The 16,595-nt window shown below is 42.2% G+C and overlaps 2 protein-coding genes across 4 annotated transcripts in view; both read right to left on the bottom strand.

Annotated features, from left to right (window-relative positions):
* LOC310815669 (transcription factor COE3) overlaps positions 1-1,917 on the bottom strand; it is a gene marked incomplete at both ends in the record, with an annotated part of 27,164 nt that extends 25,247 nt beyond the window's left edge. The window contains one exon of the mRNA XM_083685546.1: positions 1,784-1,917. Coding sequence (XP_083541672.1) covers positions 1,784-1,917 — 134 coding nt within the window. The remainder of the gene's footprint in view (positions 1-1,783) is intronic.
* A 4,138-nt stretch (positions 1,918-6,055) lies between these two features.
* Positions 6,056-9,648, bottom strand: LOC310816456 (uncharacterized protein). 3 transcript variants are annotated; one of them, XM_083686664.1, is made up of 7 exons: positions 9,459-9,648; positions 8,747-8,797; positions 8,366-8,425; positions 7,839-7,916; positions 7,284-7,316; positions 7,056-7,148; positions 6,056-6,743 (listed from the first exon to the last, which is right to left on the bottom strand). In XM_083686664.1, the coding sequence occupies exons 1-7, from the start codon at positions 9,502-9,504 to the stop codon at positions 6,664-6,666; spliced, it is 441 nt and encodes a 146-aa protein (XP_083542790.1). In that variant the 5' UTR covers positions 9,505-9,648; the 3' UTR covers positions 6,056-6,663. The 3 variants fall into 3 exon arrangements, with proteins under 3 accessions (XP_083542790.1, XP_083542789.1, XP_083542788.1); XM_083686663.1 differs by having other exon boundaries at positions 8,366-8,797; positions 9,459-9,535; XM_083686662.1 differs by having other exon boundaries at positions 8,366-9,597.
* Positions 9,649-16,595: the final 6,947 nt, after the last annotated feature.

The following is a 16,595-nucleotide window of genomic DNA, read 5'->3' as shown; positions in this document are numbered from 1 at the left end:
CGGCTCTTCTGACCCTGTCTGTCTTCTCTTCTAACGGGACATGCATGACGACGCATGCTGATTCGTGTTATGTCTTAAACAATTTGTTACATTTATTGGTAATTTGTCACATTTTCATGTTGTACGAGATTTTAATCAGCATCACACAATTCAGACAGCTATGACCACGGATGATAATTTATTCTTATCTTTATTGGGGTTTTTTTTATTTATTTTTTTATCTTAATTCATAAATAAATTGGCCATGTTTGTATTGGCCATTGCCTTTTTCCCTTGTGTGGCAAATTTAGGGTCCAAATTATTTTCTAACAGAAACTAAAACACGTCAAAGTCATTTTATAGTAATTTAGAATTGTAGCAGAATTACAAAGAAAATCTGGGCGTTCAACCGATCAACTATATTCCAGTTCCAGACACACTTTGAATCCAATCAATTCCCGTCACTCACTCATCTCAATATTCTCTACACAATTATGTGTTATCAATAACCAAACTCTAAAAGACAACCTTCGGCTAAATAGGATAATACTTCACGATTTAATCAGTTTGACATAACTTGAATTAAATTCAGGCAAGCTTAAAATTGTATGAGTAAGACTCAAATAAAATGAATCATATTTCATCTTTCCAACATCGATTTATCAAACCAAACATTCTAATAAACTCAGAACAATATTTCTAAAAGTAAATTATCGCGGTGTGTGTGACAGTTACGGTGAACCTGTTAACACGCTATCCATCCTCACGCCCATAACTTAGTGTTTCCTAAGCGTTTCCATATGCGATTGATCGGCCTACATCTGGATACCGTAAATAGCCTCAGTAAATCAATACATGTTTCAACAATTACTGCACTACCAGTATGTCTTAGATATGTCTTATATGAGCAGTCATTTAGTTTGTAAATGTGTTTATAATCGTATTGCATCTCTTATACACGGTGATCACTATAAACGTACTTATGTCCCCCGGTAGTGTGTATGTAATTTGTTGCCATTAATAAAGATTTACTAATAAAGTAATTTGGACATTTTATAGGTTTCAAGATTGCAGCTGCAAGCGGTTCTGTCAAGCCCGCGCAAACAAACCAACTTCAGAATTGTTGATAAGACTGGGACAGATGCCAGACAGCCGAGGACTACTCTTATTTATGTTTTATCCTTATCACTTATACATCTTATATGTTATGAAATAAATAAAAAAAAACTTTATTTTTTTTCCTTTCAACCAATCTGCTATTGCGAAATAATATAGACCCATTGGTGCATGCACATAGTAAGGTTGGGGTTATTTGCTTATCAGCGGAGTGGCATAGAGAGTCTAAAATATATTCTGAACTCATGCCTGCACCTTGTGACTGTCAACCTGCCTGAAGGGAAACAGGGTCAAACGGTTATCTGTTATCCGAGGAGAAGGGGAGAGGAAATGGAAATACGCTACAGATATCAATTCTGATCCGATAGATTTAGCCTCAACTGCCACGGCGTGGGAGATAAACTGATGCAGAGACCATGGACCGTACGCAATGCCCCATTGATCATGATGTGTGTGAGACTATCTTCACTTGCGAACTGTTTACAAAGTCTAAAGTATTGACTTAATGCGTGATAGCCTGCTGCAGCCTCTGCTTAGGGCGTGTAACGGCTGAATCTTCCATTTCAATCATCCCCAATTTAATAGAGGCTTGTTCCCGTGAAGGGTTATTCTCCTGACCAAATCGAGAGTATTTTCTCGGTCCCGTCCAGCGGTTATCACATCTCTGCATACCGGGCGGAGTGTTTACCTTTGTGCCGCCGTGTTCGCGTCCAATATCCCCGCGCTCTGCATCCACGAGCGGACGGGTGTCATCCCGCTGGTGAGCGGCTCCTCTTTCATGGTCAGAGCTCCCCGAGGGAGAGTGTCCTGGATCGAGAACATGAAACTAGTCTTCTGGGATCCCTCTCTGTTCACCAAACCTAAACAAACTCTAAATAATCCTCCCGCTCGCTCGGTCAAACGGCAAGGCCACCTGGATTAACGGACGTAGCACGAGAACTGAAACGGGAACAATCTTCCCCAAAGCGACGACGCGGGGAGACACGCGGTAACGGAGGTCCTTATCCAAAAAGACGAGCGCGCCTCCGACCGTATCCCTCTGGGTTTTCGTTGCTTTCTTTTAGATTCCAACCCCGGTTCAGTTCGCTCAGGCTTAGCCGCGTCTCTCAAGTTAAAGGAGGGTGGCGATAATGCGAGCGATAGAACAGTTAAGCATCTCAAAGGAGCCGAATCAACCGGGATCTAGGAGACCTTCTGGTCGAGAGGAAGGCGAGCGGAGACGCCGCGACGGATCAGAGGGAAGAGGAGCACAGACGGGATTGTGAACCGAAAAGTAGGATAAAACAAGCGACCGCTTCAAAAAGGAGTAAAATGAAGTGATTACCAAACAAGAGGGAGGGACGGACCATGGAAGGCTTTCTCTCCCTGGGGAAAAGGGGGATTGGGTAGCAAGAAATCTCATTCCCTCCCTCCCTCCCCGTCTCTTTATGCTCTCTCTGTCCCAGCGGAGAGCACCTTCTCCCGGGTTCGAAGCTCCAGTGGTCCCGGGGGGGACTAGCCTGGACCTGGCGTGGGCGGGGACTAGTCCTTATAAGGAAAAACACGTTTAAATGTCAGTCGCGGTTCCGGCCTCTGATTGGAGGAAGTCATCGGTTGCGTCATTTTTTCGAATTCGCCGCAAAAAGGTTTCCGCGTGTTTACCCACACAGGACCGGCTCGCGGAGTGTGTGTGTGTGTGTGTGTGTGTGTGTGTGTGTGTGTGTGTGTGTGTGGTAGTATTCCTTCACACACTGATTTGGCTGTTTACGGCCTACTCTTAGCATCGGCTCATAACGGTGTGATTCTGACTCGAAAGTTGAAACACGTTATGTTCCTTATACCGTTCCATGCATTACGATGAGCCCGTCCTCCGATTTCTACCTCAACCAGCCTCCCCTGGTCAGGATATTAATCATATACATATACATATATATATATATATATATATATATATATATATATATATATATATATATATATATATATGAAGGGTCTAGAAGTCAGGCACAGAGAAAGTTGAAAGCGACATTGAAAGTTATTGATATTGTGCAGTTTTTCTTTGAGTGCCCAACCACTACGAGTGATAGCAGAGTATTGATATTGCTACTCTCCAGGTCACGGGATGTATCTTCCATTGCCTTGAGATGAACAGTGACACTGTCTTATTGTTGTCGGTCATTGGGTGGTCGCGCGGTCGTGTTATTGATCATGAAGAGCAATAAACTCAATCATCACTTAAAGGTCCACGGATAAGTCAAGAAATGCATACAGATGCGCGCAAGCACGCACACACACACACACACACACACACACACACACACACACACACACACACACACACACACACATACACACACACACACACACACACACACACACACACACAGTTGTTTAAGAGGGCTTGGTTATCAGATGAACATTACTGCAGTCTCACCTTTCCTTCTTATGTTTTCACTGATGTGTTGTAATACAGGACCAAAGGCTGTTCGCATGAATTTAACTAAATCATGTGATCATTCTGATTACAAATTCTGATTAGACAAATCCCCCTTTGGGTGATAAAGGTTTCATTCATTCATTATAGACACCGAGATCTGAGATTTGAGAGAGCAAGCTAATGGCAAGGGAAACCATTACCAGTTATTGCAATCATTTGCAGCAATTACTGGAAATAATAATAATTATAATGATAATAACAATAATCATAATAATCATAATCATATGTCCGTAATTACAAGAATTGCCAGAATCACCCGAAAATGTAATTCTTGTCACATTTTTCCACATTATTTGACATTCAATTTAAGCCATATTCTGATGCCGTATTACGCTCATAGCGGGACACAGACTAAAATTTCGTTAATTAGCAATCTTCTAAACCCAACCCTAATTAAATATTTATCAAACTTTACCCTCTCTAACTTAGAAGACCGGAAGTGTTCCCAAGGGAATACCAAACGTCTGGCTGCAAAGGAAAATATTTCTCCAATAAATCAATTCAATGACACGATTAAGTAGCTCTCCAAATAATGTTGTATAGCCTATATTAGCATATTTGCATTTTAGATGATATTCTACAGCTACGTGTTATTAATGTTTCACTGGTTATAACGCTATTATTAATGGCTAATAGAGAAGTTGGCTATTTAAGCGAATTCATTATTACAAGGTAATACAAATAATAACAATAATAATAGTATTAATAACGATGACAATCATTTAATGTGGCCTCATTTAGTACAATCATGTAATTTCAAATAACTCCAACCGTAACATCAAGCTCAATAAAAACGAATACTCTATTCAAAGGAGGTGAAATCCCGTGTAAATCCGTGTGTGATCTTGTGTGTTGAAAAGTTAGGAATCGAATCATCTAACTTAACTTCCACGTAGAAGTCGGTGAATGGCAAATGCACCGGCGACTCTCAGGGGAAATGCATGACTATATGCCGTGGACAGAATGAACATCTAAACGTCACGACTAGGCTGTGCGGGACAGGAATGCACGGACCGGGAGAAACCCCCGAAACTCCGACCACCGTCCGTGTCTCACCGACAACAACCCGTCCTCACAAAGATGACAAAACTATTTAGGAGAAGGCACCTTTTGAATAACCAATGTGTTGTACTTCAGATACATGCGGGCTATTTGTCGCCATAACTCCATCATGTTCTCGATGGTTTTACGTCTGGGCCCAAATGTGCTGCAAGAACACAAACAAATGACCACTCGTGTAGCATATTTATTATATAGGAGTTATTGTATTATTATATAGGAGTTATTGTTATATAGGAATTATTATATACATTATATATATATATATTATATTATATATTATATATATATATATATATATATATATATTATATATACAAATTCGTTTACAATTATTGCTGCATATTAGTTGCGATACGAACGCAATGGAGTAACAGTTATGATTATTCCACCTTATTCCAATGTAGCCTATACCTCTACTACGGATTAAGAAAAAGGCAACCTCACCGTGTCAGTGTCAAAATGGCAACCAAAGTATATGATACATCCAAATTCGAATTTATAGTTTTTTAGTTTGACAAATAATTTCAGCCAAAGTCACAGGCATTTTCACTGTTTAATTGTCATATTTGTTGAAGTGAAAGTGCTGTCAAGTTTGCAGGCGACTGCTGCCCTCTAGTGGTCAAAGATGGCTTCACACATTATCAACGGCGTCAAGAAACCGTTGAGAGATTGAAGACCATTCTATCCACTATTTATCTAAAAAAAAATGCAAATCTTACGCAAAAAAAAATGCAAATAACGCTAAAATCAATATATTATCAGTTATTTTGAGGATTGTTTGTGTGTGTTCGTGTGGGCCAAGATCACTTTACCCAAAGTAACGAATGACCTGTGGCTTTTACGTGCAATATACAGTACTTCTAACAAATCCCGTCTTTCCCCCTGAAGAACAACTCAAGCCTCGAGCGTTCCCTAACCCTGAGTGGTATTATAGTACACCCTGCTCTCCTCCATCAGAAGACCGGGTCTAAGCTGTCTGCTCCCGGGCTCAAAATATCACAGCTCCCCCGCTGAGCGCGGTCACAAGCCTCATTCCGACATCTGAGAAATCCATTTAACCCCTGAACACCATCACAGCAGGGGGCCAAGCCCGACTCCTGCTACCCCACAGTCCACCGGGTGTACTTAGCTGCTGTCACCCTGGATCAGAATCACGGACCTCCCATAGTGATCTGCTCACACCAGACACTAACCACCCTGTCGATTGACAGACTGATAATAATGAATATAAATATAATTCAAATTCTGTGTAATAATTGCCGTTGAATCCATGTTAGGGTGTAGCTTGTGTAGTGTGATAATGTGTCTAGTTTATTATTTTAGGATTTACACACTATTATCAAGTTGTTTAATCAAGCAGGTCTAAGATGTGTGACTTGATGTATGATTAATGGTCATATTTTATTATTTAATTGCCTGAAATAAAAATAAAAAAATTCTTTATTTCACCATTCAACAGTGTCAAGAGAATTATACTATAGTTCCAACCACAAACAAAAAAACTTTTTTCAATCAATCAAATTTAATTTTGTGTATTGTTGTTTACAAAAACGTTTTGTCACAATAAAGTACCTAACAATGACTCAAACCTAAGACCCCAAAATGAGCACGTAGACGCAGATTGTTTAGAACGCTATTAAAACGCCTACGGTTTTGTTGTAATTATGAAACATGACATTGGTTGAACATTGTTTGTTTGTTTGTTGTTTGGTTCTGTCTATTCAGTCACAGGAGCTTTGAGAAAGCTGTTGGACTGCATCACAGCACAGGAAAGTAGTCTTTCTACAGCCGTTGTGTTTCTGACAAATTCACCAACTGATGATGTTCTCTTCTGTAGTGTAGTTCTGAGACGAGGAAGCCGCGCTGATTCAACACACACACACACACACACACACACACACACACACACACACACACACACACACACACACACACACACACACACACACACACACAGGTCAACACTGCCATCTAGCGGCCACAAACGGAAGCAAGTAGTAAACGCTGCTTCAACATGTGACTCGTCCAGCTCAGAGTTCATCCTTCTCCGCCCCGGACGTCACACAATCCTGCATGGCTTGGAGACAGGAGTACCACGACTCTGCGAAACCTGTGGACACAACCACACGTGATTCCTCACACGCGTTCTAATTCCATCCATCATCCATCCATTTATTCATATGGCATTAAAAGAGCACTTTTGTCTCTGACTGCTGTAAGAATGGTAGCCTACTACACAAATAAAATTCACTACGTTTATAACGACATCCCATACATTGCAGACTTTCTGTATATATATATATATACCAATAAAAATGTGGTATCATGAATGAATAAAGCAAACCAGGGGTTAGTCATTCAAATGAATAAAGCAAAAGTTGATCGTAAAGAAACAAAATGACTACAGGGGATAAAGCCTTACCTTTCAGGATCTGGAACTGGTTCCCTGCTTCCAAGGTCCCTTTAGGTGTACTCCACACATCTGAACACTTCTCTATGGCACAGTGGGCCGCCCCTGCAACACAACAGCACACCTTCAGACCCAAGAGGAATACACACACCAGTTTGATACCACTCCCACGCTCCATTCCCTGCATCACAATGAGTCCGTCCACTGATTTCTACCTCCGCCAGCCTCCCCTGCACCTACCGTAGACACTGAAGTCGCTGTTCAGGTGGTAAGCTGCATAGAAAGAGACAGTTAGCAAAAAGCATGTTAGGGAGAAATGACAGATCACAAAGGATTGAATTATTATTGAAAGTCATTTTATATTATTGAAAGTCATCCATTTTGTAGTTCTACTGGATGGTGTCCGGTTGAGGTGAGGTGAGGTCTGACATGGGTAATGACATGGGATTGTGAATTGTATAAGGCATCTGTAGATGGATGGCAGAGGGAACCCTGGTTGCCTACATTGTCAGGGGAGGCTGGTGGAGGTAGAAATCGGAGGACGGGCTCATTGTAATGCACGGAACGGAATGAGGAATGGTATCAAACAACACACGTGTGTTTTGATACCATTCCTTATTCCGTTCCATGCATTACATTGAGCCCGTCCTCTGATTTCTACCTCCATCAGCCTCCACCGATGTATTATCTTCTCTAAGTGTTCCCTAATGAATACACCTACCACCGCAGGACGTCCAGGCTGTGTACTAGAACAACAACAACAACCAAAGCAGACAGAGTGACCTTTGAACTTACTGGAGTCTTGGTAGATGAGGTCATACCCCAGCAGGACACATGGTAGAACAGCGTCTCTATAGCGACCGTCCTCACACGCTGGGGACACAACAGTTCAGTCAGGACATTCACGTCGGTTTAAGCATTGACTTAATGAGAATGGTTAAATACATTTATGCTTGGCGTAACTGGATGGCTCCCCTCCGTATGGCTCCCTGCCTGAAGTTTAAATGACCATAACATACAAATGACACACGTGTGTTTGATACCATTCCTCATTCCGTACCATGCATTACAGTGAGCCTGTCCTCTGATTTCTATCTCCACCAGCTTCCCCTGGTTGGCAGCCTACATCCTTATGGGCTCTTATGAAAGATGACATTAAGAGTATAGTTTGATAGCTGGAAAGCACCGTCTAAATGGCTGCTGGTGACGATCTGGCTGTGATAGATCAATCAAATGTCACTGGCAGTCTCTGTCGTGATTTGGTGGTGTAACTATCTCCCTCTCAAGAACACTATACTAACAACATTCTGACACCATCATACCTTCATCAAGAAATCCACATTTCTTCTTCTGGGCTCTTGCAAGACCTCTTTTCATACAATCTGTAAGATTTGCATCAGGAATAAGATTTGCTGTGTGAATAATGTCAATCGTTTTGGAATTTAGTTCCCGACAGATACACACGTAGGTTACCTGCAACATCATTCATATTTATAAAACAAAAAAAACAAAAACAAAAAACGAATGCTGTATGTGAGCTGTTTAGGTTAGATTGTATAAAGTACAACAATTGCTGGCCCCTTGCTGGCCTCATTGACACAGTCACGGAAAATGGCTGCTGGGAGACGCGTGGATCAGAGCCAAGTCACGCAGGACGAGACTGACACGGACAAGCTGAGTTCCGTGATTCAGCTTGATCGTACCTGACACCTCGTTGACAGGGAAGACACCGCCGGAGCATTCAATGACCACCTCTGTGTCGAGAAACAAAACAGCTCAGAAACAGCGACAGGTAGTCTATGAAATGAGTTGAGATGGTTGTCGTTCATTAGAGCCAGCTTGGATCGTATGTGACATGAGTACAGAGTGGTAGTTTAGAAGACTGGCGCTAATAAAATGACCGGAGGCTTCAAATAGTTAAACCATTCCTTCCTGATTCACCCAATATTTACTTTTTTATTATTATTTATTATAATTATTATTATTTATTATAATAGACGGGGGGAAATGGCGGACGAAAAAGGTCATGGTTGCTCTCAAGTAAAACAATAAAACTAATTTGGAAAATTTCTCTCTTGAATTGGTTTAACCATACAACTGTTAGTCTCGCTAAGAAGTTTCGCAGTTGAAATGACAGCATTTATTCAGCAATACTTCTCACACTGGCTCCCTAGGCTAGCAAACGGTTGCCTGGCAACTTGCTCCATAGGTTAAGGTGAAGGAACTGTTTGAGTCTCCATAACGTCTGCCATTGTTGCTACTCTTCTAATATACCACTCTGTATGAGAACAGTATTAGTATTAGCATTAATTATAGTATTAGTCATAGTACCTGAACATCCTGAACATCTAGTACCTGAGCATCTAATAAATGAATGAATGGTCAGATCAGCAGGGTGTAGACTACAGTACTTACCAGCTAGCAGTACCAGAGCCACCAAGAGATAAGCAGCTTTTAACATGGTCCTGCTTTCCTGTCTCCTGATCTCTGATCTCGGCAAAGACGATACGTGTTCAAATAGATAGAATAGAGGCTCCTGGATTGGTGATCAGATCAAGACAGAGAGAGCCAGGGCGGTGTGTAAAACCTTGTTCATCCAGTCATCCCCAACTACTAGAGTATGAGAAGTGAAAGCAAAACCTTGTCACTTATGAGGAAACATAATCTGCTGTGATATAATGTTTTATGACGCAGCCAAGCCAACTCTCAGGCCCGCCCGCCCACGCACATACACACACACACACACACACACACACACACACACACACACACACACATACATATACACACGCACATGCATACATATACACATATACACACGCATACACACACACACACACACACACACACACACACACACACACACACACACACACACATACATATACACATGCGCGCACGCACACACACGTATGCATACAAACACACACACATACACACAGGTTGAGTGATGGTGGTTGAGTTACGGTGCGAATGAAAAATGATTTCCGTCATTCATTAAATAATGAAACACTAAATAGTAACTATAACCATCACTATGCATTGTGCAGATTGGCCTTCAATTGAAAACAAGGATGAACAAATCACAGTAAGACTTTTACTCAGCAGAAACACTTTGTACACTCTATCATTTATTGTACAGCAGTACTGCTTCTGTTACAGATAATATTAATGATTACTATATATATAAATCACATTTATGAGTTCACATGCATGGAGTAGAGATTAATTATCATGGGAGAAATAGCTATATGCTGTAAGGAATTACTCAGTAGGTGTGTGTATTACTGTATGCAGAGTTGTGTTAACTGTTTTGCAAAAACTTGTTCAACAAAATTTGCATTTTGTGTAAAAAGCAGTGAGAAATGACTAACTGTTTTGCTGAAAATGCTACTGTTGTGCTCATGTATGTTATTGTGGTGGCATGTGAACTCCAGTTTCATACAAACGGTGTAAGTGATCGAGAGGTCACCCAAGAGACAATGTTTGTGTTATCAATGGTTGTTGTGATACTGACCTTTGACCTCTGGCACATAGTGCACATTGTAATGACAAAACAGGGAGGGAACACAGCTGCAGGATTGGCTGAGCTTCACTAACCAATAGCATCAACTTCTCCCCATTTACATGTTGCACTCGGTATCAGGTGTGGTCCACATTCTGACTGTGCCAATACTTAGCAGACAAATGTGCTGTTGTTTTGTTGGTTGTTCTCTGCTTTGACTGCCTGTACAGGTCAATGACATTAGGTATGTATGAAGGGGGAGCAATTCTGCCCCCCTTCCTTGAGATCCCTTCCCCCGATGGGACAGTTGGCTGTGATCCCTCTGTGCTCAGTGTAAAGTGAAACAGATTTCTGCCCCTTTTTCTGTAAAGTGAAACAGCATCAGGCTCCTTTATCACCTGTCAAAGTTGGACCAGAGCTGTGGTGGAGAGTATGATGGGTTTCAGGACGTGATCAGCCGGTTCTTCCAGGCTCTGAGGGACTGTGATATCGAGCCTTTTGTGGTTCTGGATGGAGGTGCTGACTACACCGACTGGAAGATTGACATCATAAAGGTTCGAGCACAAGAGAAGATCTCAAGGGCACATGACATGTCAAAGGGGTCTGAGCCGAAAGGTGTCTTACCCCCCCCCCTCACCAAAGATGTCTTCATACAGTCCCTTGTCAGCCTGAAGATTCCATTTGCTCAGTGCTTCGGCGAGGCGGACCCTGATGTCACTTCCTTAGCCAATCAGTGGGGCTGTCCTGTACTGTCCAATGACAGTGACTTCTACATCTATGACATTCAAGCGGGTTGCCTTCCCTACTGCCATTTTAAGTGGCAGAAGCCTGTCAATAGCGAAACCTCACATGGGAACATAAACTCCCAACGCAACACTGTGAGTAAGTTCTGTCAGCATTTCAACATCGAGAGGCAACTCATCCCCGTTTTCGCCAGCATAGTCGCAAACGACTATGTGAAGTCACGTGACAAAGGAGTGTTGAACCGCTGGGCTCATCACTCAATTACTCGGTCACCCAATTGCACATGGAAAATTCTCCGCCTGGCTGGCATAATAGGTTGGCTATCCCGGTTTCAGACAAAGCAAGCCGCTCTGGATGCACTGAAACTCCTTGAATGTGACCTGGTCAACCTGGTCAACCGCATCAGTGTTTACTGTGAGATTCCTCCCAGCTCATTTGCCAGATATTTTGATGAGAAGATCTCCCCAACTGGAGTTGGTCTCCCTTACGTGTCCTGCCCAGCTGGACCCTCCTGCCTCTAATGGAGGGGAGACTCCCCTCCGCCATCATCTACGTGCTGGTGCTGAGGAGGATCATTCTGAGTGGCCAGGTGGAGGACTACGCCCAGCCCAGCAGCCACCTCACCTCTCAGCCCATACGGCAGGTCCTCTATGGGCTGCTGCTTGGTGGGGAGCGGGACAGCCAGGGTGTGGAAGAGTATATGAGAGATGGCCTACAGCTCACCAGTGACGTGGTTAGACCTGTCCTGCCCAGCGTGCCTAGACACATGCAGCTAGAGATACTGAGAGAGGTACGGACTCATACACTCACCCAACACTTTATTAGGAACACTATACTAATACTGGGTAGGGTCTCCCTTTATTAGGAACACTATACTAATACTGGGTAGGGTCTCCCTTTATTAGGAACACTATACTAATACTGGGTAGGGCCTCCCTTTATTAGGAACACTATATTAATACTGGGTAGGGCCTCCCTTTGCTCTTTATCAGGAACACTATACTAATACTGGGTAGGGTTCTTTTTACTATTTACATCAACAATATTGGATTGTCTGTAAATAACTGTAACCTGCATCAATATGCCGATGATACTGTTGCTATTGCCCCCATGATTGACCAGGCTCTGTCTGAGCTACAGTCTGCATTCGCTGTCCTGCAGAGAGCATTGGTGCTTAATACTGGAAAAACAAAATATATGTTCTTTACCAAATCACAGAAAAAAGTATCTGATTCATGTACTTTAGGTGGTGCCCCCATTGAGCGTCCCCGCTTATAAATACCTGGGCATTTGGTTTGACAAAGGCTTGACGTTCAGAAAACATACGGAGGAGCTTGTTAAAAAGTTACGATTTAAGGTGGGATTCTTTTATAGGAATAGATTGTGCCATTCCCTGAACAGCAGACAGTTGATTGTGCAATCAACATGCAATCACACTTCATGCCAGTGCTTGATTATGGTGATGTCATCTATCGAAGGGCAGCAGCCACAACTCTTAAAGCTTTGGAGGCCATCTACAATAGTGTCCTTCGCTTTATCACAGGTTATAGTTTTAATACTCAACATTGCATACTTTATCAAAAGGTTGGCTGGACCTCGTTAAAGTCCTGTAGATCTCTTCATTACTCCCTTTTTGTGTATAAAGCCTTACTGCATAAACTCCCAGCTTACCTAACCTCATTATTGAAATTGAAGAACATAAATTCCCTAACTCGTTCTCAGAGTTGGTTAACTTTTGAGGTTCCTCAGGTCTCCACTGAATTGGGTATATTCGCTTTTAGTTGTGGTGCTCCTCACTGCTGGAACAATCTGCAGAGAACATTTCAGTTGATTGCTCTGGTGCTGCTGGGCCAGTTTAAAGTTTGGATTAAGGGCCTCTGTTGAAAAATGTTTTTTTTTTTTTTTATGGTGTTTTATTATGTTGTAATTTTGTTTGTGTATTGTGTATGGTTGTAAACTGTGTGTATGCAGGGCTCCCTTGTAAAAGAGACTCAATGGGACTCCCTGCTAAAATAAAGATTAAATAAATATGTAGCAATCCACTTTTTCACTTGAAATAAAGGATGTAAGACTGACACCAGTGTCTCATCAATTGGGATAAATCTAATTAATACTTTATTATTGTTCATTAAATACTAAATTAATGTTCTAGTAAGAATCAAACACAACATTAATAATCAACAGAAAGAAACACTTGCAAGGAGAGAGAAACAACATACCCCAGCTGAAAATAGAATAGTTATTTACTGGAAGCCACAGCTCCCAAAGACTCGCTGACAAAAACTGTAACATTTGTTTGTCATACACTGAAAAGACCTTCTAAAACATGTGGAGAGGACAGATAACTAATTCACGGAACTAAGGGACATAACTGTATTTTAATTTTAAGACATACACTCACCAGCCACTTTATTAGGTACACCTTGCTAGTACTGGGTTGGACCCCCTTTTGTAGCCCATCTGCTTCAAGGTTCGACATGTTGTGCGTTCAGAGATGGTCTTCTGCATACCTTGGTTGTAACAAGTGGTTATTTGAGTTACTGTTGCCTTTCTATCATCTCGAACCAGTCTGATCTCTGGCATCAACAAGGCATTTTCGCCCAGAGAACTGCCGCTCACTGCATATTTTCTTTTTTTCTGATCATTCTCTGTAAACCCTAGAGATGGTTGTGCGTGAAAATCCCCGTAGATCAGCAGTTTCTGAAATACTCAGACCAGCCCATCTGGCACCAACAACCATGCCATGTTCAAAGTCACTTAAATCACCTTTCTACCCCATTCTGATGCTCGGTTTGAACTTCAGCAGGTCATCTTGACCATGTCTACATGCCTAAATGCATTGAGTTGCTGTCATGTGATTGGCTGATTAGATATTTGCGTTACCGAGCAGTTGAACAGGTGTACCTAATAAAGTGGCCGGTGAGTGTAGTTAGTCACAACAAAGTTTAACAAATAGTATGAATGGAAGTTCAATATGAGGTCAAGACAGACAAGACAAGACAGACAATTCCTGTGATTCCTGTGTGAAAAGCAATGATGTGTTGTCCTTCAGTTTAGATAGAACCAGTTATACCAGTTTGAGTAGTTGGGTAGTCTGAGGTTTATTATAAACAATGAGGTCCAACCGGTCTCAAATTAATTTCACTATCATGATGACAACGACCAATAGAGGAGTTGACTGAATCTCAAACAGGTCTGGTAACCATGTCAACACCTCAGTTGACCTGGTTACCAAACCTGTTTGAGATTCAGTCAAGAGATTGAGTCACCCCAATGTGAAAACATGTCGATATGTAATGCTCTGAAGTTGCTGCAAGTTTCCAAATGATAGCACCTCTGTTACAATAAACCCATTTTCTACAGGATGGATTGTTGTTGTTTTAAGTGGGGAGCCATGCTGAGCCAGATGTTGCAGTAGTAGTACTGTAGTGAACACAGTGGACTTGATTCTCTATCATAAGACTTGAGTCATACCTATCACATACTGATTCACTCATTTCTCACATCAACTCAATAGATCATTGCCTCATACAGAATATGTAGGTCTAACAGGTACATGTTAACCAGGAGAGGCTAGTGGAGGTAGAAATCAGAGGACCGGCTCATTGTAATGCATGGAATGGAATGAGGAATGGTATCAAACACATTTCTACCTCCTGCAGCCTCCTCCGTCAGCCTCCTCCAGCCTCCTCCTCCAGCCTCCTCCGTCAGCCTCCTCCGTCAGCCTCCTTCTCCAGCCTCCTCCAGCCTCCTCCGTCAGCCTCCTCCTCCAGCCTCCTCCTCCAGCCTTCCCTGATGTCATCATCCACTGGTTAACTCATAACATTGCTCCAGACTGCAAAGGGATTGAAAATAATTAGCCTATTGCCTAAACCCATTTTATAGAATTCACAAACAACTAATCAACCACACAAACAAAGATATCTGATATCCAGCCTCCTCCGTCAGCCTCCGCCTCCAGCCTCCTCCGTCAGCCTCCTCCTCCAGCCTCCTCCAGCCTCCTCCTCCAGCTTCCTCGGTCAGCCTCCTCCTCCAGCTTCCTCCTCCAGCCTCCTCCTCCAGCCTCCTCGGTCAGCCTCCTCCTCCAGCCTCCTCCAGCCTCCACCTCCAGCCTCCTCCTCCAGCATCCTCCAGCCTCCTCCTCCAGCCTCCTCCAGCCTCCTCCTCCAGCCTCCCCTGACGTCAACATCCACTGGTTAACTCATAACATTGCTCCAGACTGCAAAGGGATTGAAAATAATTAGCCTATGGCTTAACCCATTTTATAGAATTCACAAACAACTAATCAACCACACAAACGAAGATATCTCATATTATTGGAACATTGTTTCAGACATACTGATATGTATCAAGCATGACAACAAAAATGAGTTATGTTGGAGTAGGTCAAGTAGGTCCTATAGGGCCTCTGTGTAACTCTTCACCTTGAATTTTGCGAGTGGCATAAATCCTTGAAAATGTAGATAATTATTGTAAGACTGCAGTCAATCACCACAGGAGGTGGTAAAAACAGCCTCTTAAAATGTGAGACCTCTCACAGCATTCATATAGCTTTGCCATTATAAACAGTCTGTCAGTGGTAGTACTTAGGATGACGCAGTTCAAGCAGAAGCCTGGAGCATGAACGTTTTTGACTTTAGGGTGAGATGAATATGCCTCCATTAATTTTCAACGGGGGGGAAAATGTACCTTGTAGGACATTAAGGGCAATGAGGGAATAAGTCTTGGCTCTCTGGCTGCATTGGGAGTTTGGATAGAGCTAGAGGACTGTTTATTAAAAGAATATATCAGAGATATAGCTAAGGCATTCTCTAAGAAGAGGCTTGTAGTATTTAGGGTTGAGAATTTACAGGCAAGTCTAGTATGCTTCCATTCATGCCCTTTAGAATCACCAGTTCTATACGAGTTTTCCAACTTTTCCAAAGGAAATGTTGAAATTGACACTCAAACGATACACCATCCTCTATTGTAAAAAGTCAATGAGACACATATTCACTGTGGAATTTCAAAAATATTCAACCCCTGTTTGTAATAGTGCTTTTAATGAGTGAATGATCTTGCTATTTATTGTAATAGTAAAACATTTAAACTTGAAATCTGCTTTCAAAAGAATGGTGTAGCTTACCTCTACTTTATGTTACTGTTTTGATTTTTACGTACTGCTACACTGTTGAGGAGCTAGCTTGCCCAAAGCATTTCGTAACACCATCTACGGCTGTATTCTGCGTATATGACAAATGAACTGTCTGATTTGACTCGTCAAGTGTCTTGTTGTTCATCATTTGTCCACCAGAGGCCGATAG

The sequence above is a fragment of the Argentina silus genome (assembly GCF_951799395.1).
Source record: "Argentina silus genome assembly, chromosome: 15".
NCBI classification, from domain to species: Eukaryota; Metazoa; Chordata; class Actinopteri; order Argentiniformes; family Argentinidae; genus Argentina; species Argentina silus.
The sequence above is the reverse complement of the archived record's forward strand: the minus strand, read 5'-3'. Positions and strand labels throughout refer to the sequence as shown.

Coding starts and splice junctions, on each gene's coding strand:
- LOC310816456 (XM_083686662.1), bottom strand. CDS start 8,528: ATGATGTTGCAGGTAACCTACGTGTGTATCTGTCGGGAACTAAATTCC. Junction 7,917..8,365: donor ATGTGGATTTCTTGATGAAG/GTATGATGGTGT, acceptor TTGTGTCCCCAG/CGTGTGAGGACGGTCGCTAT. Junction 7,317..7,838: donor CCTCATCTACCAAGACTCCA/GTAAGTTCAAAG, acceptor CTTTCTATGCAG/CTTACCACCTGAACAGCGAC.